Below are 26,350 nucleotides of genomic sequence, written 5' to 3' on the forward strand. Positions count from 1 at the left end.
ATTTATTTTTGGGACAGAGAGAGACAGAGCATGAACGGGGGAGGGGCAGAGAGAGAGGGAGACACAGAATCGGAAACAGGCTCCAGGCTCCGAGCCATCAGCCCAGAGCCTGACGCGGGACTCGAACTCACGGACCGCGAGATCGTGACCTGGCTGAAGTCGGACGCTTAACCGACTGCGCCACCCAGGCGCCCCTTAAGTTATTATTTTAAAGTTATCTCTATACCCGTCGTGGGGCTCAAAATCACAGCCCTGAGATCAAGAGTTGTATGCTGTACTACCGAGCCAGCCAGGTACCCCTAGGCTGTCCATTCTTGTGTGAGTTTTGGCAGCTTGTGTTTTGCAAGGAATTGATTCATTTCTTCTAGGTTATTGAATTTGTGGATGTAGTATTCACTGATTCATAGTGTTCCCTTATTAATCCTTTTGATGTTCATAGGATCTGTAGTGATGGCCTCTCTTTCATGTCTGATATTAGTAATTTGTATTTTTTCTCTTAATTAGCTTGGGAGACCTACTGATTTTATTGATCTTTTCAAAGAGCCACCTTTTAGTTTTATTGATTTTCTCTTTTGATTTTCCATTTTGAAATTCATTGATTTCTGTTCTAATTTTATTTCTTTTCTTGTACTTTTTTGGATTTAATTTGTTCTTTTTCTAGTTTCCTAAGGTGGAAGCTTAGATTATTGATTTTGGATCTTTCTTCTCATCTAATATTTGCATTCGGTGCTATAAATTTCTCTGTAAGCACTGCTCTAACTGCATCCCACAAATTTTGGTAAGTTGTGTTTTTATGTTCATTTAGTTTATTTTTATTTTTATTTTTTATTTTTTGTTTTTTTTAAATCACATTTATTTATTTTAATATATAATTTATTGTCAAATTGGTTTCCATACAACACCCAGTGCTCATCCCAACAGGTGCCCTCCTCAGTGCCCATCACCTACTTTCCCCTCTTCCCCACCCTCCATCAACCCTCAGTTTGTTCTCAGTATTTAAGAGTCTCTTATGGTTTGCCTCCTTCCCTCTCTGTAACTTTTTTTCCCCCCTTCCCCTCCCCCACGGTCTTCTGTTAAGTTTCTCAGGATCCACATATGAGTGAAAACATATGGTATCTGTGTTTCTCTGCCTGACTTATTTCACTTAGCATAATACTCTCCAGTTCCATCTACATTGCTACAAATGGTCAGATTTCATTCTTTCTCATTGCCAAGTAGTATTCCATTATATATATAAACCACATCTTCTTTATCTGTTCGTCAGTTGATGGACATTTGGGCTCTTTCCATAATTTGGCTATTGTTCAAAATGCTGCTGTAAACATTGGGGTACAAATGCCCCTATGCATCAACACTCCTGTATCCCTTGGGTAAATTCCTAGCAATGCTATTGCTGGGTCATAGGGTAGATCTGTTTTTAATTTTTTGAGGAACCTCCACACTGTTTTCCAGAGCGGCTCTCTAGAGATTTCTTCTTTGACCTATGTGTTATTTACAAGCGTGTTTTTCAATCTCTCTAGTATTTTGGATTTTCCAGCTATCTTTCCTGATATTGATTTCTAGTTTAGCTTCATTATCGTCTGAGAGCTTATATTATATGATTTCTATACTTTTATATTTATTTATCTATTTTTAATGTTTATTTTTTGAGAGAGAGGGAGACAGCGCAAGCAGGGAAGGGGCAGAGAGAGAGGGAAACACAATCTGAAGCAGGCTCCAGGCTTCGAGCTGTCAGCACAGAGCCCAACACGGGGCTTGAACTCACGAACCGTGAGGTCATGACTTGAGCTGAAGTCAGGCACTTAACAGACTGAGCCACCCAGGTGCCCCTGATTTCTATACTTTTAAATAAGTGTGTTTTACAGCCCAGAATGTGGTCTGGCTTGGTGAATACACATGTGAGTTTGAGAAGAGTGCATATTCTGCTGTTGTTGCATGAAGTAATCTGTAGATGTCAATTATATCTGATTTCTTTTCTGCCTGCTGGATCTGTCCATTTCTGATAGAGAGGTGTTGAAGTCTCCAACAATAATAGTGGATTCATTTAGTTTTGTAGTCCTGTCAGTTTTTGCCTCACATATTTGGATACATTATTGTTTGGTATACACACATTAAGGATTATTATGTCTTCTTGGAGAATTGAGCATTTTATCATTATGTAACACTGTTATGTAGCACTATATAATATTCTTTATCTCTGGGAATCTTACTTGCTCTGAAATCTGTTTATTCTGAAATTAATATAGCTATTCATACTTTCTTTTGGTGTGTGTTAGTATGGTGTATCTTTCTCCATCCCTTTCCTTTTCATCTGTATGTGTGTTTACATCTATATGAGCTCCTTGGAGACAGCATATTAGTTGGCTCTTGTTTTTTGATCCTCTCTGAAAGTCTTTTATTGGTTGTACGTAGGCCATGATGTTCAGAGTGACCATTGACACCATTTTCTATTTGTTGCTCCTGTTCTTTGTTTCTATTTTTGTCTTCCATTCTTTTTTCTGCCTTTTGTGGTTTTAGTTGAGCACTATATATGATTCCATTTCTGTCTTTTCTTAACATACCAGTTTTGCTTTTTTTTTTTTAAGCGATTGCTCTGGTGTTTGCAATGTGTATTTATTGCAATATGTATATTGTAACTAATCCAGTCCACTTTAAAACAACACTATTCCACTTCACAGATAGTGCAAGTACCTTTTAATGACAAAGTAGCCCTTACTCCTCCATCCCTTCTATCATTTCTGTCATTCATTTCATTTATACATAGGTTTGTGTACACATGGTTGAATACAGTGTTCCTGTTATTTCCAACTATTATTAGATCAATTAAGAATAAGAAAAATAAAAGTTTTTATTTTTCCTTCTTTCTCTAATGCTCTTTTTATGTAAATCTGACTTCTGACCTATTATCATTTTGCTTTTCTTTAAAGAACTTTTTTTTTTTTAACATTCTTTCAGGCCAAGTCTACTGACAATAAATTTCCTCAGTTTTGGTTTTTCTGGAAAGTCTTTCTTCTTCACTTTTAAAAAAAAATTTTTTTTAATGTTTATTTCTTTTTGACAGAGAGAGACAGAGCATGAGCGGGGGAGGGGTAGAGAGAGAGGGAGACACAGAATCCGAAGCAGGCTCCAGGCTCTGAGCTATCAGCACAGAGCCCGACGCGGGGCTCCAACTCACAGACCGTGAGATCATTACCTGAGCTGAAGTCAGACGCTCAACCGACTGAGCCACCCAGGCACCCGTCTCCTTCACTTTTAAAAAATAAGTTTGCAGGATATAGACATCTCGGTTGATGTTTTTTTCTTCTCAACACATTATTTCACTCCATTCTCTTTTTGCTTGCCTGCTTTCTAAAGTAAAGTCAGATACAATTCTTAACTTTGCTCTTCTGTAGGTAAGCTGGGGTTTTCCCCCTCTAGCTTTTTTTAAACTTTTTTCCATATCTTTGATTTTCTACACTTTGAATATGATATGTCTACATGTAGTTTTTTGTGTATTTATCCTGCTTGGTGTTCTCTAAGCTTCCTGGATCTAGGTTTTGTGTCTGACGTTAATTTGGGAAATTCTCAGTCATCATTGCTTCAAATATTGCTTCTCTTTGTCTTTCTTCTTCCGGTATTCCCATTTTGCAGTGTTACACCTTTTATAGTCATCACGCAGTTCTTGGATGTTTTGTTTTTTATTTTTGTTTTTTTCAGATTATTTTTTTTTCTTTTCAGTTTTGGAAGATTCTGTTGACATATCCTCAAGTCAACGGACTCTTTCCTCAGTTATGTTTAGTCTACTGATGAACCAATCAACGGCATTCTTCATTTCTGTTAACAGTGTCTTTAAACTTTAGCATTACTTTTTGATTCATTCTTAGAATTTCAGTGTCTCTGGGGAGCCTGGGTGGCTCAGTTGGTTGAGCATCTGACTTCGGCTCAGGTCATGATCTCGCAGTTCGTGAGTTGGAGCCCCACCTCGAGCCCTGTGTTGACAGCTCAGAGCCTGGAGCCTGCTTCAGATTCTGTGTCTCCCCCTCTCTCTGCCCCTTCCCTGCTCATACTCTGTCTCTCTCTCAAAAATGAAAAAATGTCAAAAAAAAAATTAAAAAGAAGTTCAGTGTCTCCTTTTATAGTACCCATTGGTTCTTTTTCTATTAGAACCCTTAACATATTAATCATAGTTGTTTTACATTTATGGCCTGTTAATTTCAGCATTCCTGCCATATCTCAGTCTGGTTCTGATGCTTGTTCTTTATCTTCAAACTGTGTTTTTTCCTTTTAGTGTGGCTTGTAATTTTTTTTAATTTATTTTTTATTTAATTTATTTAAAAAAAATTTTTAAAGATGTTTTATTTATTTTTGAGAGAGAGAGAGTGCGAGTGGGGAGGGACAGAGAGAGAGGGAGACACAGAATCTGAAGCAGGCTCCAGGCTCCGAGCTGGAGCCCGACGCAGGTCTTGAACTCACGAACCGTGAGATCATGACCCGAGATGAAGTCAGACGCTTAACCAGCTGAGCCACCCAGGCGCCCCTGCCTTAGTAATGTTTTGTTGAAAGCTGAATATGATGTACCAGATAAAAGGAATTCTGGTAAACAGGACTTCAGTAATATGGTGGTTAGTTGTGCAAGGAAGGGAAGAAGTCTATAGTCCTGTGATTAGGTCTCAGTCTTTTAGTGAGCAAGCCTGTGCCTTTGGGCTGTGAACTTCATAAATTCTTCTCTGTATTTCCAGCTCTTCTTCACCTCTCCTCCCCACCCCCACTTTAGGTGGGACTGGATGACTGGAGGGTGCTGGAATTGGATATTACCCTTCCTCCCCATTGGCTAGGCTCTGAAAAAAAAAACAATACATTAGCCTCTGGTAAAATATTTTCTCTTATAGTCAGGCTTTGTTAAGAACAGAATGCTCTGGAGTATTTGAAAACGGCTGTTTTTTCCTCTCCCTAGAAGCAAGAGGGAGGTACCTGGAGGTAAAAACACAAAAGTATGGTGGGGCTTCCCCACTGAAGTTTTTGATTCTCAGACTTGTCTACTGAGCCTCTCGCAATCCATCAATTACAGTTTAGGTTTTCCTTCCCCACCCTCTCGCACTCCCATTGGTTCCCTTGGTGGCTTCTGCTCCTGTAAGTTGTGACCTTCTGTATTCGCCTGTCTCTCCAATTTTGGAGGCAGTGGTTTGCCCTTTTACTTCACTTTTGCAAAAAATCTAAGAAGAGTTGTTAATTTTTCAGTTTGTTCAGTTTTTTTTTTTGTTGTTAGGACAGAGTGGCAGTTTCTAAGCTCCTTATATACTGGACCAGAAACTAAAATTCCTTTTCAAGTAGCATATTTGAACAAGTATTTATTTTTGTAAGCAAACAAAATAGTCCACCCACAAACACACACAATCTAAAAGACAAAAACTAATATCTACTATTGCACAACTCTCATTTTGTTTAAATTTTTAACTTTAGGTATAGATTATCATTATTGTTAAGATACTATTCTTTAAAATACAAAAAGTTATTATCTGGGGCACCTGGGTGGCTCAATCAGTTAAGTATCCAACTCCTAATTTTGGCTCAGGTCATGATCTCACCATTCATGGATTCGAGCCCTGCACTGGGCTCTGCTCTGACAGCATGGAGCCTGCTTGAGATTCTCTCTCTCCCTTCTCTCTGTCCTTCCCTCACTTGTGTGCACACATATACTCTCAAAATAAATAAATAAACTTAAAAAAAAAAAGTTACCAGCTGTGATATTGAAAACAACAATATCAACAATAATTTAAATTTAAGGCCAGGGTGCTTGGGTGGCTCAGTTGGTTAAGCATCTGACTTCAGCTCAGGTCATGATCTCACAGTCTGTGGGTTTAAGCCCCTTGTCGTGCTCTGGGCTGACAGCTTGGAACCTGGAGTCTGCTTGGGATTCTGGTCTCCCTCTCTTTCTGCCCCTCCCCCACTGCTCTCTCTCTCTCTTTCTCTGTCTCTCTCAAAAATATAAATAAACATTAACCATTTTTAAATTTAGGGGCACCTGGGTGGCTCAGTTGGTTAAGCGTCCGATTTTGGCTCAGGTCATGATCTCACGGCTTGTGAGTTGAAGCCCCACATCAGGCTCTGTGCTGGCAGCTCAGAGCCTGGAGCCCACTTCAGGTTCTTTGTCTCCCTCTCTCTGTGGCCCTCCCCTGGCTTGTGCACTTGCTCTCTCTCTCTCTCTCTCTCTCTCTCTCTCAAAAATAAATAAACAAAAATTTTTAATTAAAAAATGTTTTTAATTTAATGTCAATGAATTTTACTGCTATCATTGATCACACCTCTTTTTCCCCTTTCTTTCTCTCTTCATGTATTCCCCTTTGTGTGTTTTTTCCCCTCGTCTGTTATTGGTTGACTACAGCATACTGGGTAACTACTTTTAAGAAAAGTAAAGAGTGTTATGTGTTTTAAAATTTTTTTTCACACTTGAATGTTTTGCCTAATTATAGATTCCTTGAAAAGTAATCTTTTTCCTTAGGACTGTTGACTTCAAGCATTTGGTGTTGTAGAGGAAAAGTCTGGTATCAAATTATTTTTGCCCTGTGTAAATGCATGAAAACTTTCATCTATACCGAAACTCAGAAATGTCACTGGAGTCTGTCCCATATTTGATGAGCTCTTTTGATAGGAAGGTTTGTGTCTTTCCTTAGCTTCAGGAACTTTTCCTCTTTTTTTCTTTAATTATTGTCCCACCTTCATCACTTTTATTTTCTTTTGCTGAAACTTCTCTTTTATATTGTATTCCTGTATCCTTTTTATAGTTTTGATCTCCACATGTTTACCTGTGTGCTCGGAGAATTCCTCAAACTTTGGCCTTCCAAATCTCTACTTTTCTGTTGTATTCAATTAGCTATCCATTGCCTTCTCTGGGACTATTGGTATGTAATAATAATGGTGATGTTATTTAGGATTTTTTTTTCTGTTTTCACCTTGCTCCCTATTTGTGATAGCCTGCCATTGGTTTAGAACTGTAATGTCTTCTTCAATCTTAGTGAATAAGAATTCAGTTTTTCTTATGATAACTGTTTGTTGAATTGTCAGATTGGTTCCCCTTTTGTTTTGAACTACTGCCTTTTCCTATATTTGACTTTTGTCTGAGTGCTCATTCTTAGACTGAACTCTGAGTTTGTTTCATAGTTGTAACTGAAATAAATACTTCCGGTAATGATGGATGTTTTCATTAGGGACAGTCTCTTTTTGATGTTTCTCTCTGTTTTTCTCCAGCTCATCTGCCCTCAGCAGTCATCCACCCTCTACCAGCCTGCCAAGCTTGCTCCTTATACCTGATTGGTCTGGCGGGGCCCCTGTTCCCATACACTGCAGAATTAAAGTTCCGCTGATGGTTCATTCCCTGCTTTGTGCATGCAGAGTTTAGTAAGACTGTGTGTGTGTGTTTGTGTGTCGGGGCAATTGCAGGGAGTGTCAAGGGGCTGGAGTAGAAGATTCCTTTACTTTCTTCATAGGCTTCATCTGTCCTTGATGCTTTTCCATTTGCTCCATTCTTGCCTGCCCAGTCGTCCGCTGAGATTCAAAGTTCCATGTGTGTTGGTTGTTATGGAAGGAAATTAAGACTATGAGAGTCAATATATGGGCACAGACCTGTCCATCTAAGAATGTTTCTTTTTTTTTTTTTTAATGTTTATTTTGAGAGAGAGGGAGAGCACAAGTGGGGAAGGGCAGAGAGACAGGAAGAGAGAGAATCCTAAACAGGCTCTGCACTGATTAAGCAGGCCCTGCACTATCAGTGCAGAGCCTGACACGGGGTTTGAACTCATGAACCGTGAGATCATGACCTGAGCCAAAATCAAGTCGGACACTCAACCAACTGAGCCACTTGTGCACCCCTAAGAATTTTGCCTTTTTTTAAGATAGACTTTTCCCCTGAGTTCTAAAATTGTGTCAGAATAATATTTTTGTGTGGTCCATGGCTTAAAAATGAAATAGAACTGGAACACTTAGAAAGAAAAGAAACATTCCTTAAGTAATTCCCTAAGGAAGAGCACACACTAAGTAATATCTTATTGTTTGCCTTATACTTTCATTATCTCACTGAGGGTTTTGCCCTTCTACTGAATTTTTTTTTTATTTAAAAAAATTTTTTAATGTTTATTCATTTTTGAGAGAGAGACAGAGCATGAGCGAGGGAGGGTCAGAGAGAGAGGGAGACACAGAATCCGAAAAAGGGTCTAGGCTCCAAGCTGTCAGCACAGAGCCCAATATGGGGCTCGGAACTCATGAGCTGAAGTCAGCACTTAACCAACTGAGCCACCCAGGTGCCCCTACCTAGTGAATGTTTTATATCAGCAGTCACATTTTTAAGTTCTAAAATGCCATTTTTATTCTTGGTTGCTTTTGCATACATTTTGTTCTTTTTTGGGATGCCACAGCCTCTCAAATTTCTTTAAAGATGATAACTAATTTTCTCTAAGTTTTCTTTTCTTTTCTTTTCTTTTTTTTTTTTTTTTTTTTTTGACTAGAGCTAGTTTTCATTTGCTCATTTTGATTTTTCCTTCCTTTTGATGATGCTCCTTGGATGTTGGGTGATCCGTGGGTGTCCTGTCCCAGTTAGGACTGAGTCAGTTAGGACTGAGTCAGTAGCAGCACTGAATGGGAGATTTGTGTAAAGAGGGACCTGGAGGGAAGTGGGGCTGTCTTACCAGGAGCCAGCTAAAAGAATGCCACAATAGGTGGACTCTATTTGGGGGATATTTATGGATATATATGCTACAGTAGTTCTTCCTGTTTCTGTTTTTCTGCTTGGATTAGAGTTGTCTAGGTGATAGATGCCTGGCTCCAGGCCATTCTCCATGTGTGGGGATGGCTGTTTGGTATGTAGACATTCACCTTTCAGGACCCCTTCTCACTTCCACCCTGGGTTCCTGCCATATGCTATCCTGGAACCTCTCCAGAGTCTGGAAGCTGAGCTACTTTTTTTGCTTTTCTTCATCTTTCCAACCCTCACTTATCACTTTGCATATTCTTGGAATTTTTTTTTAATGTTTATTTTTGAGAGAGGGGGAGGGAGGGAATGAGCAGGGGAGGGGGAGAGGGAGAGGGAGAGGGAGAGGGAGAGGGAGAGGGAGAGAGAGAGAGAGAGAGAGAGAGAGAATGAATATCCCAAACAGGCTCCACGCCATCAGTGCAGAGCCTGATGTGGGGCTCAAACTCATGAACAGTGAGATCATGACCTGAGTCAAAATCAAGAGTCGAATGCTTAACCAACTGAGCCACCCAGGCGCCCCTGGAATTTTCTTTAAAATCTCCTTTCTTCCGATAGCCACTTTCTAGTCTCACTTTGATTTTAATGAGGTCTCAGGAAGAAGAGATAATATACTTAGTCTACTACTGTATTTTTTTAAGTTAAAAAAATTTTTTTAGAGTTATATCTGTTTTTTTCCTTGACTCTTAAGTGATGTTATGTTTTTTCTTACATGATCTCTACATCCGATATGGGGCTCGAACTCAAAACCCCAAGATCAAGAGTTGCACGCTCCAGGCGCCCATAAATATTTTTGTTTCTCTAAGAAGCTAAAGACAGATTTCTTGCTTTTAGTAGATTAAAAAAAAATCTAAGTAGGTCATGATTTTTAAAATTCAGCCACCCTTATATATGATTTAGCTCAAACGCTAGCCACTTTTTAAAAGAACCCACTCTTTAGTCACAGAATTGAAATTTTATTTATTATTATTTATCTTAAACTGATTAAGAGTGGGTGCCTGGGTGGCTTGGTCGGTCGAGCGTCCAACTTCGGCTCAGGTCATGATCTCGTGGTTTGTGGGTTTGAGCCTTGTCTGGGGCTCTGTGCTGACAGCTCAGAGCCTGGAGCCTGCTTCAGATTCTGTCTCTCTCTCTCTCTCTCTCTCTCTCTCTCTCTCTGTCCTTTCCCCTCTCATGTTCTCTCTCTCTCTCTCTCTCTCTCTCTCTCTCTCTCTCTCCCTCTCAAAAAAAAACATTAAAAAAATTTTAACTTACTAAGAGAACCTAAAGGTTAGCCCTCTTTTACTGCAAATAACTCCTAAATTATGTTTTAATCATTGTTTTTAAAAACTAGAATAAAAGAAATCTCTTGACTCAATCTATCTGTTTACATTATCACGTACAATTGCATTCTACCCATTGATGAATAGTTAATTCATTGGCTTAGTGAAGAGATTAGAATCTGCCCTGTTAGAGAATATAGTACTGTATTTAAGCTGGTTTGTGTTGGAGCCCTGAATAGAAGCTGAATTGCTGGGAGAGGAGCCAGTAGCCTTCTGCTAAATGAATGGAGTCCAGATGACTCTTCCAAACCAGTTGTACTTGCTTTCCTATCCAGCTTCACATTCCAGGAAAGGATTTTTACTCATTAGGAGGTATATCCACAGCGTACTTTCCATTGACTCCAATACCATCCACACTGGCTTTGGCAAATACTAAATGCAATTCTTGCCTCTGGAGGCTCCATAATCTTTAAACCACCAACAGCCACTGGACCTGGGTAGGTCTAACTGACCTGGCTGAGGTGCCACTTCACCAGCTTCCTCCTAATTCAGTGAACTTACAGATGCCAGCTGCCTAGCATTGAGCTTGCTACACAAATAAATTTGAGGACTCTGATTCTGATTCACCTTCAAGAGACCCCATGTGGCTCAGAAAAAGCTATGCTTCCAGGTTAAATATCACAATAAATGTAACTTGGTTATACTTTAGACTTACTCATTAATAGGCACAAACTTGTATTAAAAAGAAAATAAAACTTGTCATATGTTTTCAAACACAGTAATACTAAATGACTAAGAATGAAGGGATGGTAAAAGGTGTATCCGGCAAATACTAATCAAAAGAAAACTTGGATAGTAATTACAGTATTAAACAAAATAGAATGTAGGTGAAAAGCATTTAGGAGGGACAAGAGGGACATTTAATATTGATAAAAGAGACGGTCTATCAAGATATACAGTGGTCATGAACTTAGGTGCACCTACCAGACTTCATCTATATAAATCAAAATTGGCAGAGTTAGGGGGAAAAGTTGACAAATCTATAGCCATATTGAAGACTTTAAAACATCTCATCTAGAAACTGATAGAAAAGGCTACAAACAGTAGGAAAAATAGAAAGATTGAGTGATACCGTTAGCAATGTTGATCAAACAGTTATATATGGAGAGAGAACCTTGCTTTCAACAAAGAATATGTAATTTTTTTCAAGCACACATGGAAGAATTATAAAATTCCAGCTATATAGTAAGCTATAAACAAAGTATTAAAAATTCTAGAGCAGCAATAATATAGACCACAGATCTTCCTCAACCTATGATGGGGTCATATCCTGATAAACCCCCTCATAAATAGAAAATGCTTTTAATACACTTAACCTCTTGAACATCATGTAGCTTAGCCTAGCCTACCTTAAACATGCTTAGAACCCTTACATTATAGCATACTGTTGGGCAAAATCATCTCCTACACAGCCTATTTTATTTTATTTTAAATGTTTTTATTTTATTTTTGAGAGAGAGGGAGACACAGAATGTGAAGCAAACCCCAGGCTGTGAACTGTCAGCACAGAGCCTGATGCAGGGCTCGAACTCACGGACCGTGAGATCATGACCTGAGCGGAAGTCAGATGTTTAACCAACTGAGCTACCCAGGCGCCCCCACAAAGCCGATTTTATAATAAAGTGTTGAATATCTCATGTAATTTATTGAATACTGGATTGAAAGTGAAAAACAGAATGGTTAAATGGGTACAGAATGGTGTGAGTGGTTGGTTGTTCACCCTCATGGAGCTGAGGCTCACTGTTTCTGTCCAGCATGACAAGAGACTATCATACCACATATCACTAACCAGGAAAAGATCAAAATTCAAGGTGCAGTTTCTACAGAATGTGTATCACTTTTGCACCATCATCATCGAAAACTCCTAAGTCAGACCATCATAAGTTAGGGACCGTCTGTATATATACTCTGACACATGCAGTAAGATTAGAAATTAACAATAAAGCCAGCTTGACAGAGAAACATGAATTTGGAAACAGAAAAAAAATGTTCTAAATAATTCTTGAGTTGAACCACAAATCACAATAAAACTTAGTAAATAGAGCCGAACAAATTGAAAGCACTTCACATCATGACTTATTGGGTACAGCTCATTCAGTTCTTTGAGCCAAAGAGGCTTTTATTGGAAAGCAAAATAGACATTAAGTAAACTAAGCAATCGATTCAAGAAGCCAAAAACAAAAACAAAACAAAAAACACAGGATATACTCAACCTAAGAGGATGGAAATAACCAGGAAAAAAGGGCAGAAATTAATAGAGGAAAATAGACATGATCAACAGAACCAAAAGTGGGTTACTTTTATTTTTGTAATAAAATAGACCTTTTGCAGGACTTGTAAAGGAAATGAGAAAAGGCACCAAGTAAAAACAAAATAAGAAATAACCATAGAATATAATAGAGTCTTTTAAGAGAATGCTGCATAGAGCCATTAACACAAAAATTTGAAAACTTTGATAAAAATTTTCTAGAAGTTACCCCAATTTACTTAAAAATTAGAAAATCTTTATATACATTATTAATTTTTACCCAAATTGTTATCCACCCCACCAACAAAAAAATACTAAGACTAATTGAACTTTGCCAAAATTTCCAAAATTACGTTTTTTTCTCTTAAAAGAACTATTTCAGAAAGGAATAACTACACCTCATAAGACTATTATAATCTTGATCAGTGATCAGCAAACTTTTCTGTAAAAGGGCAGATAATAAATACTTTAGACTTTAGAAGCCATATGGTATCTGTCACCAGATATCCAATTCTGCTGTCATAACATGAATGAGCCATACACAGTACTTAACATGAGTGAGCATGGCTATGTTCCAGTGCAAGTTTATTTATAGAAATCGATGGCAGGGGGCGCCTGGGTGGCTCAGTCCGTAAGGCGTCTAACTTTGGTTCAGGTCATTATCTCGCGGTTTGTGGGTTAGGGCCCCATGTTGGGCTCTGTGCTGACAGCTCAGAGCCTGGAGCCTGCTTTGGATTCTTTGTCTCCTCCTCTCTCTGCCCCTCCCATGCTCTGCTTTGTCTCTCTCTGTCTCTCTCTCTGTCTCAATAATAAATAAACCGTTAAAAAAAAATTTTTTTTAAATCGATGGCAGGATAGATTTGTTGGCCCATGGGTTATAGTTTGCTGGCCCCCGATCTTAATAATTAAAAGTAGAAAGAAGGCAGCTCTTTCTGTCCACGGGTCCTGTCCCTGTCCCTGTACTTTAATAAAACCACCCTCTTGCACCGGAAAAAAAAAAAAAAGAAAAGAAAAAAAAGTAGAAAGGAGCAATAAATTCTCACTTATGAACTTGGATACAAAAATCCCAAGCAAAATAAGAGCAAATAGAATCTAAAGCTCTCTCAAGATACCACACAACTAAATTATCCCAAGAGTACAAGTCTTGGAAAATACATTTATGTAATTTACTTCATTAAGAGATTAAAATTATCATCTCAGTAAATGAGGAAAAATTATTAAAATTCAATATCCAGGGGCGCCTGGCTGGCTCAGTCAGCAGAGCATGCAACTCTGATCTTGGGTCGTGAGTTCAAGCCCCACATTAAGGGGTAGATTGTGCTTAAAATTTTTTTTTAAATCTTTAAGATAAAATTTGGGATCCATTCATCTTGAAAGTTATTAGCAAACTAAAAATAAAAGGAAGCTCCTTAACCTGATAGAATGTCTAATAAAACCTGTGGTAAGCTTTATATTTTGAAACGGTCAGTGTTCCCAACAGACAGGGAAAAGGCAGTTATGTTTGCTATAAGGCTACCATTTAATATTGAACTGAGGTCCTAGCCACTGAAGTAAGACAGAAATAAATACAAATTACAAATATTCCAAAGGAAGCTGCAGGGGTGCCCGAGTGGCTCAGTCGGTTAAGCGTCTGACTCTTGAGTTCAGCTCAGGTTATAATCTCACAGTTCAGTTTCTCGTCAGGCTCTGCGCTCTCTCTCCCTCTCTCTCTTCTCCATTCCCCACTCATGCGTGCATGCTGTCTCTCAAGTAATAAACTTTAAGAAAAAAAAAAAAAGCAAAATTGTCATTATTTGAAGATGATGTCATTATTAACTTAAAAAACCAAAGGAACACAACAGAAACTAGTAGATCTAGTAAGAGCATTTAGAAAGGTTGTAAAACATAAGATTAATATGCGGAAACCAGCAGTGTTTCTTTAAAAACAGCAATTGATTAGAAAATATGTGACTTTTAGGGGTGCCCGGGTGGCTCAGTTGGTTAAGCCTCAGACATCAGCTCAGGTCATGATCTCATGGTTTGTGGGTTTGAGCCCCACGTCGGGCTCTGTGCTGACAGCTCAGAGCCTGGAGCCTGTTTCGGATTCTGTATCTCCCTCTCTCTGCCCCTCCCCTGCTCTCGTGTGTGCCTTCTCTCTCTCCCTCATAAATAAGTAAACATTTAAAAATTTTAATTAAAAAAGGAATTATGTAACTTTTAATATAGCATTCATAGCAATAAAACTAGACTAAAATGTCTTGCTGTAGACTAATAGAGTACAGGGCCTTTACAATAAAAATAATAAAACCTTCTGTTAAAGGAATGAAAAAAGACATAAGTAAAGGGAGAGATACAGTCTGTTCTTGGATGAGAAGACTACATATTATAAAGGTATTTCTCAATAATTAATCTAAAAATTCAATGATAAAACATCCCAAAAGGATTTTTCAGAGATCTGAAAAACCGATTTTTGAAATTTATATGGAAGAATAAAGGTACCAAAATGGCTTTGAAGTTTTTGAAAAAGAACGGAGGATAAAGCTGTATTAATTAAAACCATGTGATATTAGTATATAAATTAATAACTAGATTAGTAAAATAGAATGATCTGTATGGGTCTATTCTGGAGTATCCAGACTACTGGCTATTGGGGAATAAATTCCCCTATTAATTTCGGTGGATCATATTATAAAACTCTTCAAACTAGGGACGCCTGGGTGGCTCACTTGGTTGGGGGTCCGACTCTTGGTTTCAGCTCGGGTCAGAATCTTACAGTATGTTGGTTCAAGCCCCACATTGGGCTCTGTGCTAACAAGCAGAGCCTGCTTGGGATTTTCTCTCTCTCTCTCTCTCTCTCTCTCTCTCTCTCTCTCTCTCTCTGCCTTTCCCTGCTCTCTGTTTCTCTCTCTCAAAATAAATAAACTTGAAAAAACTTCAGAATGTTAGAAAAAATGTGGGAGACTAAAAGAATACTAAACAGGCAAAAGGAAAAGATAAGCAAAATCAGCAATATCTAATAAAACATGTTTAGCAAAGGACATGAGAAACGAAGATAGAAGTAAGTCAGAGAAAGACAAATACCGTATGATTTCACTCATATATAGAATTAAATAACAAAGGGCAAAAAGAGAGAGAGACAAACCAAGAAACAGACTCATAACTGTAGAGAACAAACAGGTAGTTATCAGAAGGGGGGTGGGAGGGGGGGGAAATAGGTGATGGGCATTAAGGAATACACTTAGTGTGATGAGCACTGAGTAACATATAGAATTGTTGAATCACTGTATTGTACACTTAAAACTAATATAACACTGTATGCTAACTATACTGGAATTGAAATTGAAAAACAATAAAATTTTTAAAAAATGAAGTTAAAGGACAAGTGTCAGATTGGGAGCATATATTTACCACAGAGATTAAGTGTTAAAAAGATATAATTTCTGGGGTGCCTGGGTGGCTCAGTCAGTTGAGCATCCGACTCTTGATTTCAGCTTGGGTCATGATCCCAGGGTTGTGAGATTGAGTTCTATGCTGTGCATGGGGTCTGCTTGGGATTCTCTCTCTCTCTCTCTCTCTCTCTCTCTCTCTCTCTCTCTCTCTCTTCCTCTCTTCCTCTCTCCGCTGCTCATGTGCTCACTCTTGCTCTCAAATAAAAAATTTTTTAAATATGTAATTTCTGAAGATCACTGCAATCAAATAAGAAAAATGGATAAACAGTATGAATTTCCAGAAGAAATTTAAATGCCCACTAAACAGGAAAAAGTACACAGAAAACTTACGCAATATAATTTCATATTCATTATGTTGACTTTAAAAGGCTGACAACAAAAACCATCCTCTTGTTAAAGAGGAACAAAGTGATGGGAACTGGTACATTGCCTGTGTACTCGAATATACCAGGTAGTTATTGCCATATAAGAAACTATCCCAAAACTCAATGGCTTAAATTAGTTAAGTATTGATTATTACAGGGGCGCCTGGGTGGCTTAATCAGTTGAGTGTCCAACTTCAGCTCAGGTCATGATCTCACAGCTTGTGGGTTTGAGCCCGACATCGGGCTCTGCGCTGACGGCTTGGAGCCTGGAGCCCGCTTCGGATTCTGTGTCTCCCTCTCTCTGCCCCTAACCCACTCACATTCTGTGTCTGTCTCGCTCAAAAATAAACAAACATTAAAAAAAATTTTTTTTAAAGTATTGATTATTAGACACAGACCCATGGGTCTGCTTCTAGTGTCTCCTCCAATGTCTGTGGCCAGCTCTGGGTCGAGTAGGCAGCTCTGCTGGTTTTAGCTGGGCTCTCACAGTGGGAGGTTAGCTGGCTCTAGGCTGCTTTGGAACACCCTCAGCTGAGACAGGCCTTTCATTTTTTTTTTTTTTTTTTTTTAATGTTTGTTTATTTTTGAGAGAGACAGAGACAGAGTGTGAGCAAGGGAAGGGCAGAGAGAGAGGGAGACAGATTCCGGAACAGGCTCCAGGTTCTGAGCTGTCAGCACAGAGCCCAGCACGGGGCTCGAACTCACAAACTGCGAGATCATGACCTGAGCATGACGCTTAACCAACTGAGCCACCCAGGTGCCCCTTTCGTTCTTTAGGAGAGTAGCTCTCGTGGCGATGGCAGAGTTCCAAGAGAAAAAGTAGAAACTGCGAGACCTGTTGAGGCCTAGGCTTGGAACTGGTATGCCATCCTTTTGCATTCTGTCGGCCATAGCAAGTCATAAGGCCAGCCTTGTATAGGAATAGGTTAATAGATTCTGTCTCTTGATAGGAAGAGCTGTAAAATTACATTTCAAAGGATGTGGATGCAGGAAGAGGTGGGGAATTGCACTGATTTCTGCCACTGATGTACTGCATAGAAGAACTTGATGATATGTGGGAAAATTGGAGGTACCTATCATATGATCCAGAAACTCCCATACCTGGTAGGTAGCAAGGATATCTACAAGAAAGGTTTTGGGTTTGTTTTTGTTTTTTTGTTAAAGTGTTTTTCATAATAGCAGGGCTAAATGTCTAGCAACAAGTAAATGGATTAATTGTGGCAAATTTCTAAAGTAGAATACTGTTCAACAACTAAAATGAATTAACTAGATCTATATGTTTCAATATAGCTAAGCCTCAGAATCATGATACTGTGAGGGGGAAAGGTTGCAGAAGATACTATCTTTTTTTTTTTTTTTTTTTTTTTTTAAGAGAGAGAGAGCAGGCACACTTTTGGGGGGTGGGGGGCGGGCAGAAAGAGAGAGAGAAATCTCAAGCAGACTCTGTGTCCAATGTGGAGCCCAGCGGGGCTCAATCCCACAATCCTGGGACTGTGACCTGAGCCAAAATCAAGAATCAGGCCCTCAACCAACTGAGCCACCCAGTTGCCCCTACCCTAATCCTTTTTTTTAATTGAGTAAAGAAACATACAGAAAACACTATTTACCATGAATAGTGGGTATATACCTAAGTAGTACAAGTATAAAGACATGCAGGAGAATGATAAACACCAAATTCAGGTCAGTAGATACCTCTGAGGGCTGGGGAGTACCCAAGGGGCCTCGGTTGTACCAGCAGTTTTATTTGTTTCTTTAAAAAAAAATACACAAAATGATACATTACCATTATTATTTTATTTACTTTTTTGATGTTTGAAATATTTCATTTAAAAAACAAAACAGGGGCACCTCGGTGGCTCAGTTGGTTAAGCGGCCAACTCTTTTTTTTTTTTTTTTTTTTTTTAATTTTTTTTTTCAACGTTTTTTATTTATTTTTTGGACAGAGAGAGACAGAGCATGAACGGGGGAGGGGCAGAGAGAGAGGGAGACACAGAATCGGAAACAGGCTCCAGGCTCCGAGCCATCAGCCCAGAGCCTGACGCGGGGCTCGAACTCACAGACCGCGAGATCGTGACCTGGCTGAAGTCGGACGCTTAACCGACTGCGCCACCCAGGCGCCCCTAAGCGGCCAACTCTTGATTTCAGCTCCCGTCGTAATCTCATGGTCGTGAGATCAAGCCCTGCGTTGGGCTCCTCACTGGGCATGGAGGCTGCTTAAGATTCTCTCTCCCCCTCTCTCCGCCCCTCCTCTTTCTCTCAGAAACAAAATACTCTGGGATGGGATATCACTGGACTTAGTACAGTGGCTTCCCATCTACTTTCATCTGTCTTCACTGTGATTCTTTCCTTCCGTAATTTAAGTTTGGCAGGTACCAGAAAGGTATGTGCATTAAGACAATATATTTGGGTTCATGGGTTTCCTCATACAGACACTTGCATTAGAGTTGCTCCCCTGAGCTCCTTTTGGGTCTGGGTTTATTGCTTTAATAGAGCAAGCTTTTCTACCACATTGCCCTTGAATGTTCAGAATCTTCCTCTGAGAGCTACCTTCTAAATCAAAGGAAGTAGCAGGAAGCGTGCTGATTCAGGACCACAATACCTGACTAAAAAAGGGGCTTCAGCCATACTGGTAATTTTTCTCACGTGAGAAGTTCAGAAGTTGGACATTTCCCTCATTGCTTCAGCAGTTCAGCCACCTCAGGACTTTGGTTCGATTCTCATCGATTCTCATTGATTCTCTTGCCCTCCCCCTTACAATCACAAGATGACTGACCGTAGCAGCTCCAAGTTTCAGGTCCCCGCTTCACAAGCAAGGTGTAGGGTTTCTTTTTGTGTAGCTCTTTTTATCATGGTGGGAAATCTTTCCCATAAGCCCCAAGGGACATCTTCTCAGAAGCCATTGACCCAGAAGTGGGTCACGGCACACCTGGACCTGTCACTGCAGAGGGGAGCGGAACTCCCTTCGCCATACCGGGAGGGCCACAGCCCTCATCTGAACGGGATCTGGGTCTTACTGGCAGCCAAGTGGAAGGAATGTCTGTGGGTTAGACATCCATCATGTCTGCCAGAATGTCCACCTTACAGTGAAAAATAACTTTCGGAAGGTGACGATCCGCTTTGTACCCCCCCAAACTAACAACAAAGCCAGACCATTTTAGGGGCATTCTCAAAGGCCCATCCATGTTAGTGCCTCTGCCTGAGTGTCGTGTACACACTCGGAGAGCTTACTAGAAGGAAAGATGGGATCCCTGGAGTCAACCTGGTTGGTACTTCCAATCTCAATAAAACACCCCACAGGGAAAAAAAGACATTTGTGGTTTTTTTTTTTTTCTTTTTTCTTTTTTCTTTTTAAAAAGTAGGCAGTTGGACGCCTGGTGGCTCAGTCCGTTAAGCATCCGACTTCAGCTCAGGTCAGCGTCTCACGGTTTGGGGGTTCAAGCCCCACATTGGGCTGTCAGCACAGAGCCCGCTTTAGATCCTCTGTCCCTTTCTCTCTCTGCCCCTCCCCTGCTTGTGCTCGCTTGCTGTCTCTCATAAATAAATATTTTTAAAAGAGGGTTTTCATTTTTTTTTAACTAACTTGTTTATTTTGAGAGAGAAAGAGAGGGAGAGAGGCAGAGAGAGGGAGAAAGAGAATCCCAAGCAGACTCCGCACCATCAGCGCAGAGCCCAGTGTGGGGCTCGAACTCAGAACCGTGAGATCATGACCTGAACCAAAAACCGAGTCGGACGCCCAACCTGAGCCACCCAGGCGCCCAATAAACATTTTTTAAAAATTAAAAAGTAGGCAGTTGCTCAAATTATTTTTGTTATCTAGACCTAAAGTGCTAGAATTGATGTTTTATACTTTGAAGTTCAAGGAACCACTTGCCTGCATATGGTTGAATAGCGAAGGGCAATAGATACTTTATTTAGAATTCTTACTACTAGCTAAGATGGGCTTTTAAATAAAGACTCTGCCTCTGAATTAGGGGCTTTTGACATGTGGATTGGAATTATAACCGCTTTTATATGATTTTAAGAAGAACAGGTTCATGCCAGCACGGACTAGACCAAACTTACATATGCCCCGAATCAGATCTATCCCCAATGTCTGAGCCAACTCTCTGTCTCATGTGACCCTGACACCTACCCCAACTCGCAGGCAAGAATCATGTGAGAGATAAAAATAACTCTCTCCTGTTGCTTGTGGCAGCAGTTGAGCGGGAGCTAGCTCAGAGTTAATTGGACTATGGAGAATCGTGAAAACGTTAAATAGTTGCAGTGAACTCTGTCTTGAAGGACCTTTGCCTCTGAGGAATCTCCCTCTTGCTCAGCACTGTGACTTTAAAGAACTGAAATCCTCTTTCTTACTAGAGAGGCACCTCCTCTTAAGGAAACTGCTGAATCTCAATTTAGAAGCTGGTAAACATAAGAACATTCCTTTGCTTTTCACCGTAGAATCACTGGTAGGATCACCTTAGAATTCTCCAAAGTGGGGGCACCTGAGTCGCTCAGTTGGTTAAGCGTCTGACTCTTGGCTTTTTGGCTCAGGTCATGATCTCATGGTTTGGTGAGTTCAAGCCCTGTGTCAGGCTCTGCACCGGGGGCACGGAGCCTGCTTGGGATTCTCTCTCTCCTTGTCTCTGTCTCTCCCCCACTCACACTGTCTCTGTCTCTCTCAAATAAATAAGATAAAACTTGAAAAAGAATTTTCCAAAGTAGATCCCTTAAATATTGGTATAAAACTGGAAACACAGAGACAAATAAAGCTATTGTTAATTTCTACAACTTGACAGTTAATTAGAAGTGAAGAGAAATGTCACTGAAATTTAACTGTCCAGATGGCAGCATTATGTAATTTACACTAACCTTGATAAGAAAGCATCTGTTTTGGGGCGCCTTGGGTAACTCAGTTGGTTAAGCATCCAACTCTTAATCTCGGCTCAAGTCATGATCTCATGGTTTGTGAGGTCTAGCTCCATGTCAGGCTCTGTGCTGACAGTGTGGAGCTTGCTTGAGATTCTCTCGCTCCCTCTCTGCCCCTCTCCTGCTCGTGCATGCATATGCACATGCTCTCTGTGTCTCTCTCAAAACAAACAAGAATTTTTAAAAATGCATCTGCTTTATAAAGAAAACTGTTTTTGTGTTTTTTCCAACTGCCTATGGCACAGTAAATCATAGATATATGTTGGTATTGAATGCAGAAGATACTGTTAAAAGTTTTAAATAAATTATATTGAGTTGTCATAATATTAAATTAGTTGTTGAAGGTCAATTGAAGGTCATTTTCTAAACTTTTGGTTTCTTTAAGAAAAAAAATTAGGGGCACTTGGGTGGCTCAGTTAAGCATCTGACTCTTGATCTCAGCTCAGGTCTTACTCTCAGGGTCCAAGCCCCACATTGGGCTCCGCGCCAGGCATAAAGCCTACTTTAAAAAATAGGGGCACCTGGGTGGCTCAGTCGGTTGGGCGTCCGACTTTGGCTCAGGTCATGATCTCACAGTTCATGGGTTCGAGCCCCACGTCGGGTTCTGTGCTGACAGCTCAGAGCCTGGAACCTGCTTCAGGTTCTGTGTCTCCCTCTCTCTGCCCTTCCCCTGTTCACACTCTGTCTCTGTTTCAAAAATAAATAAACATTAAAAAAAATGTTTTTAATAAAAAATAATTGAACCGTTAGAACTACTGAAGAGAACTCTTTCTCTACTTTGTGGAAGAGCAATGTGAATGATGGCCTGTGTGAACCTCTGTGAATCTCCTTACCACCCTTCCTTCCCTACCAGCCTGACAGCCTTGCCCTTAGTCCCTATCAGTGGGGACCTGTCACTGTGCAAGAGCACCGCTAAATTGATCTGAGCTTTTGGGCTGCCTGGGATCAGGGTACAGTTTACTGGCCTGCCATCTTGTCCCACTTGTTCAGGCAGCTTCATTGGTTAATTCATGAAGTACAATCTAACTTCTTAGCTCGCCGTGGAGTGCAGTTATCTCTAAAAATGTAGAGAATCGGTTTAGTAGCACCTGGCTGGCTCAGTCAGTGGAGCATGTAACTCTTGATCTTGGGGTTGTGAGTTTGAGCCCTACACTGGATGTGGAAATTACTTTAAAAAAAATAATATATTTTTTAAAAGGTGGTTTTTTGGGTTTTTTTTTGTTTTTTTTAATGTAGAGAATCAGTTTAAATAAGAAAGGGTAGACGTTTCTATTTGAGTAGACTCAAAAGCCACAGAGGGGAAAGAATGGGTAGGAACTGAAACAAGCATGTTGGCAAGAGAAAGGAAAAGGATTCTTTGGCACATAAATAGCAAAAATTAATTTCAAAGTATAACCTACCTAGGAGTCTCGCCTTTAAATTGGCTTCTATTGTTTTTATTACTAAATATCTCTAGAGAACTTTTAGAGCACTCATTTTAAAATTTTGTTCATTCTCTACAAACTTAATGAGCACCTAATTTTTAGTTTATTGTACAAATAACATGGCAATGGTAATAGGAAATAAGTTACAGCATTCCCCAGGCATTTCCAGAGATTTCTCCTTCCCTTATTATCTCTCCCCACTTCTGCCCCTAGAATAGACAGATAAAAAAAATATAAAAAGCAAAAGCTAAAAAGACACAGCCTGGCTCAAAAGCAAGGTGGACACCATATCCACAGATCAGAAACAGTAGAAGTGCTGAATATCATGGAAGAGCTGCAGCCGGCCTGGCCTTGGGTGCTCAGACCCCTTGCAGTCGGGGCAGCCCAAGTTCCCAACGGAAAGGATACCAGGAGCTGAGACTTCCAGTTTGAAAAAAAATTTTTTATTTTTTAAAAGTTTTAAAAATTTTTTATTTTTATTTTATTTTTGAGAGAGAGAGAGAGAGAGAGAGACAGAGAGACAGAGCGCAAGTAGAGGATGGGCAGAGAGAGAGGGAGACACAGAATCCAAAGCAGGCTCCAGGCTCCGAGCTGTCAGCACAGAGCCCGATGCGGGGCTCGAACTCACGGACTGTGAGATCATGACCCGAGCTGAAGTTGGACGCTCAACCGACTGAGCCACCCAGGCGCCCCAGGAGCTGAGTCTTTTAGAAAGATGTGGGCCTGCGTAGAGAGGGGACACAGACCCAGTGCACACTACAAGATGGAGCCAAACCACCCCCTAATTCCATGACTCGCCTGTGGTATTCCCTGTGTCACCTTGGAGCAGGAGCCCTTAAAATGTCACTTTAAGACCAAGCTTTGGAGAGCTTGGTGAAAGCAGCCTCACAAGGAAGCTCTTCACTAATTGGAATATAAATTTACTTGAGATGAAGTGAATTTGATAGCATGGCCTGACAAGGAACTGAAATATGTTTAATTAATTCCAAATTAAAGAAAGAATAACTTCCATTTTAAAAGAACAAAAAAATCATGGAAACCAAGGCATACATAATGGAAACAGATACGTAAAGAACAGGTAGAAATGAGTAAAATCAAATGACTAGGGATGGGACAGTTCTAGTTTAGATTCAGTTGAAAAGAAAATTAAGTAATTGGAATAGACTGAAAAATTTACCTATGATGCATCAGAAAATCTCTTAAAAAATACCAGAGGGCCAGTGGAAGATACAGAGTATATAAAGGCCTGCCACTGTGTAAAGTTGCCCCCTCCCTGTCACTGTTCTGTTCGTCACCTTGTCCTGCGCATCTCTGTCAATACCTGTCACTAGCAGAATCACCACATTTGTGTATTTGTTGATTTACTCTTCACCGAGTTTCTATACAGTATGCGCTCTGTTTGGGGCATACTGTATAAAGACAGCCAAGAATAAGTAAGATAAGGATCTTGCTCTCGTGGGTCTTATGTTCTAGCCTATTCATCACCATACCTCTGGCACATACACTGTTATCTGGCTCAAATTAGCATTCAGTGTATTTGTTAAGTGAATGGATTCATTAATGAAGTAATTAATCTCTCAAAATACCTTCTGTGTGCCTTCATGGCCTTGATTATCTGCTGTGTTTGGCCAGCTTTGCAGTGGGGAGAGAGACGGGGAGGAGAGGAGAGAAATCCTCCCTCCCCAGAGTACACCCTGCTCTTACCAGTCTGTGACACACAGGAAATACCGGTGACCTCCAGAGACCTGGAGTTTGCCTAACGTGTGTCCTCTTCAGAATGAGACCAGCAGTGTGAACAGTATTAATGTGTTAATTTTTCTTTTTCACTTTCCAGGCTGGAGTAAAAGGGACATTGGGAAGATTAGTTGGAATTTTTGAGGTAAGTCAGTTAAAATCTTTGGTGCAGTTGGTATCATATTAGTAACCATATTGTGTTATGTATGTGTGTGTGTATGTATACACACACACACACACACACAATGTATATATATACATACACACATATACACACATACACACACACACATATATATACATGCATGTATACGTGTATATATACATACATATCTTTGTCTTAGTCCATTTGGGCTGCTATAACAAAACAGTGGCTTATAAACAATAGAAATTGATTCCTTACAGTTCTGGAGGTTAGGAAGTCCCAAGATCAAGGCACCAGCAGATTCAGTGTCTGGTGAGAACCACTTCCTGGTTCATAGTTACAGTTTCTCCTGCTATCCGAAAGTAGGGTGTTTGTATGCAACCTTTTGTAAGTTGAAGTGATAAGAAGTGAATAAGCAATTTATATGCAGACTTTTTTTTAGCATTTCCAGAACCAAAACAGTACCTCTCTCAGGCTTTTCTCATACCTCAGGACACATCTTGTTAACGGACTGGCAAAGTAAATCAAGATAAAGCACAGATGCTCACAGCCTCATTTCAAAGCCTTGGCGGCTTGATGAGGAAGTGCCGAGTGTCGCTCCTGGGGAAGGAGTTTGGGGGTGCCGCTCCCCACGTTCCAGATGTGCACTGCTGCTCTCATGGCTCGCTGCAACATAAATGCTAAATGGTGGTTTTGCTTTTCACCTCTTTTTTATAAAAGCAAAACTCCTCTTCGGATTTCTTTCAGTTAGCAGAAACGGGTACTAATGTAGGTCTTCCGTAAAAGTGAAGCGTCATACCTAGAACTTTTGAAAAGCAGCACATTCCAGTAGCTGTCTCTCCACATGTTCTCACATGGCAAAAGAGGGAAGGTTGCTCGCTGGGGTCTCTATCATGGCACCAATCCCATTTGTGAGGGTCAGCGCTCCTCACCTGATCCCCTCCCAAAGGCCCTCTCCTAATGCTATCCCATTGGGAATTAGGATTTGAGCCTCTGAATTGTGGGGGGGCATAAACATTCAGTCCGTTATAGTCTCAATCTAGCATAGATGCTGTCTTTGTTTCACTGACTTTTCAAAACAAAGCAGCACCAGCAGAGAATAACTTGCTTTCTTCTTTAAACTCCCATAGTCTCCTCCAAACAAATAGCATTATTTGTAAGTGCAGGCATACCTCAGAGATACTGCAGGTTCAGTTCCACACCACTGCAATAAAGCAAATATTGTGATAAAGCAGGTCAAATGTTTCTTTGTTTTTGGTCAGTGCATATAAAAGTTGTATTTACACAATACTGTAGTCTGTGAAGTGTATACATACACTTAGAATACCTATGTTAACATATATACCTTTATTTAAAAATACTTTATTGCTGGGGCACCTGGGTAGCTCAGTCGGTTAAACGTCTGACTCTTAGTTTCAGCTCAGGTCATGATCTCACGGTTTGTGAGTTCGATCCCTGCATTAGGCTTTGTACTGGCAGCATGGAGCCTGCTTGGGATTCTCTCTCTCTCTGCCTCTCCCCGACCCACACGCACACGTGTGCTCTTTCTCTCTCTAAATAAATAAACTTCAAACCCTTTATTGCTAAAAAATGCTAACCATTGTGAGCTTTCATCAAGTTAAGTTATAATCTTTTTGCTGGTGGAGGGTCTTGCCTCCATGTTGATGGCTGCTGACTGATCCAGGGTCATGGTTGCTGAGAGTTGGGGTGGCTGTGGCAATGCCTTAAAATAAGTTTGCTGCATCGATCAACTCTTCCTTTCATGAACAGTATCTGTGTAGCAGGCAATGCTCTTTGTTAGCATTTTACCCACAGTAGAACTTCTTTCAAAATTGGAGTCAGTCCTCTCAAACCCTGCCACTGCTTTATCAACTACATTTATGGAATACTCTGAATCTTCTGTTATCATTTCAACAGTCTTCATAGCATCTTCACCAGGGGTAGATTCCATCTCAAGAAATCACCTTCTTTGCTCATCCACGAGAAGCAACCCCTCATCTGTTAAAGTTTGATACGAGCTGGGCAGTCCTGGGTGGCTCAGTCAGTTAAGTGTCTGA

At 40.2% G+C, this 26,350-nt stretch overlaps 2 protein-coding genes across 2 annotated transcripts in view; both read left to right on the forward strand.

Moving 5' to 3' along the window:
* The window catches only part of RPS10 (ribosomal protein S10), a 163,322-nt gene that overhangs the window by 126,069 nt on the left and 10,903 nt on the right, over positions 1 to 26,350 (forward strand). The gene's annotated exons all lie outside the window — the stretch shown is intronic.
* Positions 1 to 26,350, forward strand: part of NUDT3 (nudix hydrolase 3) — a 125,385-nt gene that overhangs the window by 92,583 nt on the left and 6,452 nt on the right. Inside the window, exon 3 of the mRNA XM_049653431.1 lies at positions 24,249 to 24,293. Within this exon, the coding sequence (XP_049509388.1) occupies positions 24,249 to 24,293 (45 nt within the window). The remainder of the gene's footprint in view (positions 1 to 24,248; positions 24,294 to 26,350) is intronic.

This window comes from Panthera uncia, assembly GCF_023721935.1.
Source record: "Panthera uncia isolate 11264 chromosome B2 unlocalized genomic scaffold, Puncia_PCG_1.0 HiC_scaffold_24, whole genome shotgun sequence".
In the NCBI taxonomy this organism is placed as follows: Eukaryota; Metazoa; Chordata; class Mammalia; order Carnivora; family Felidae; genus Panthera; species Panthera uncia.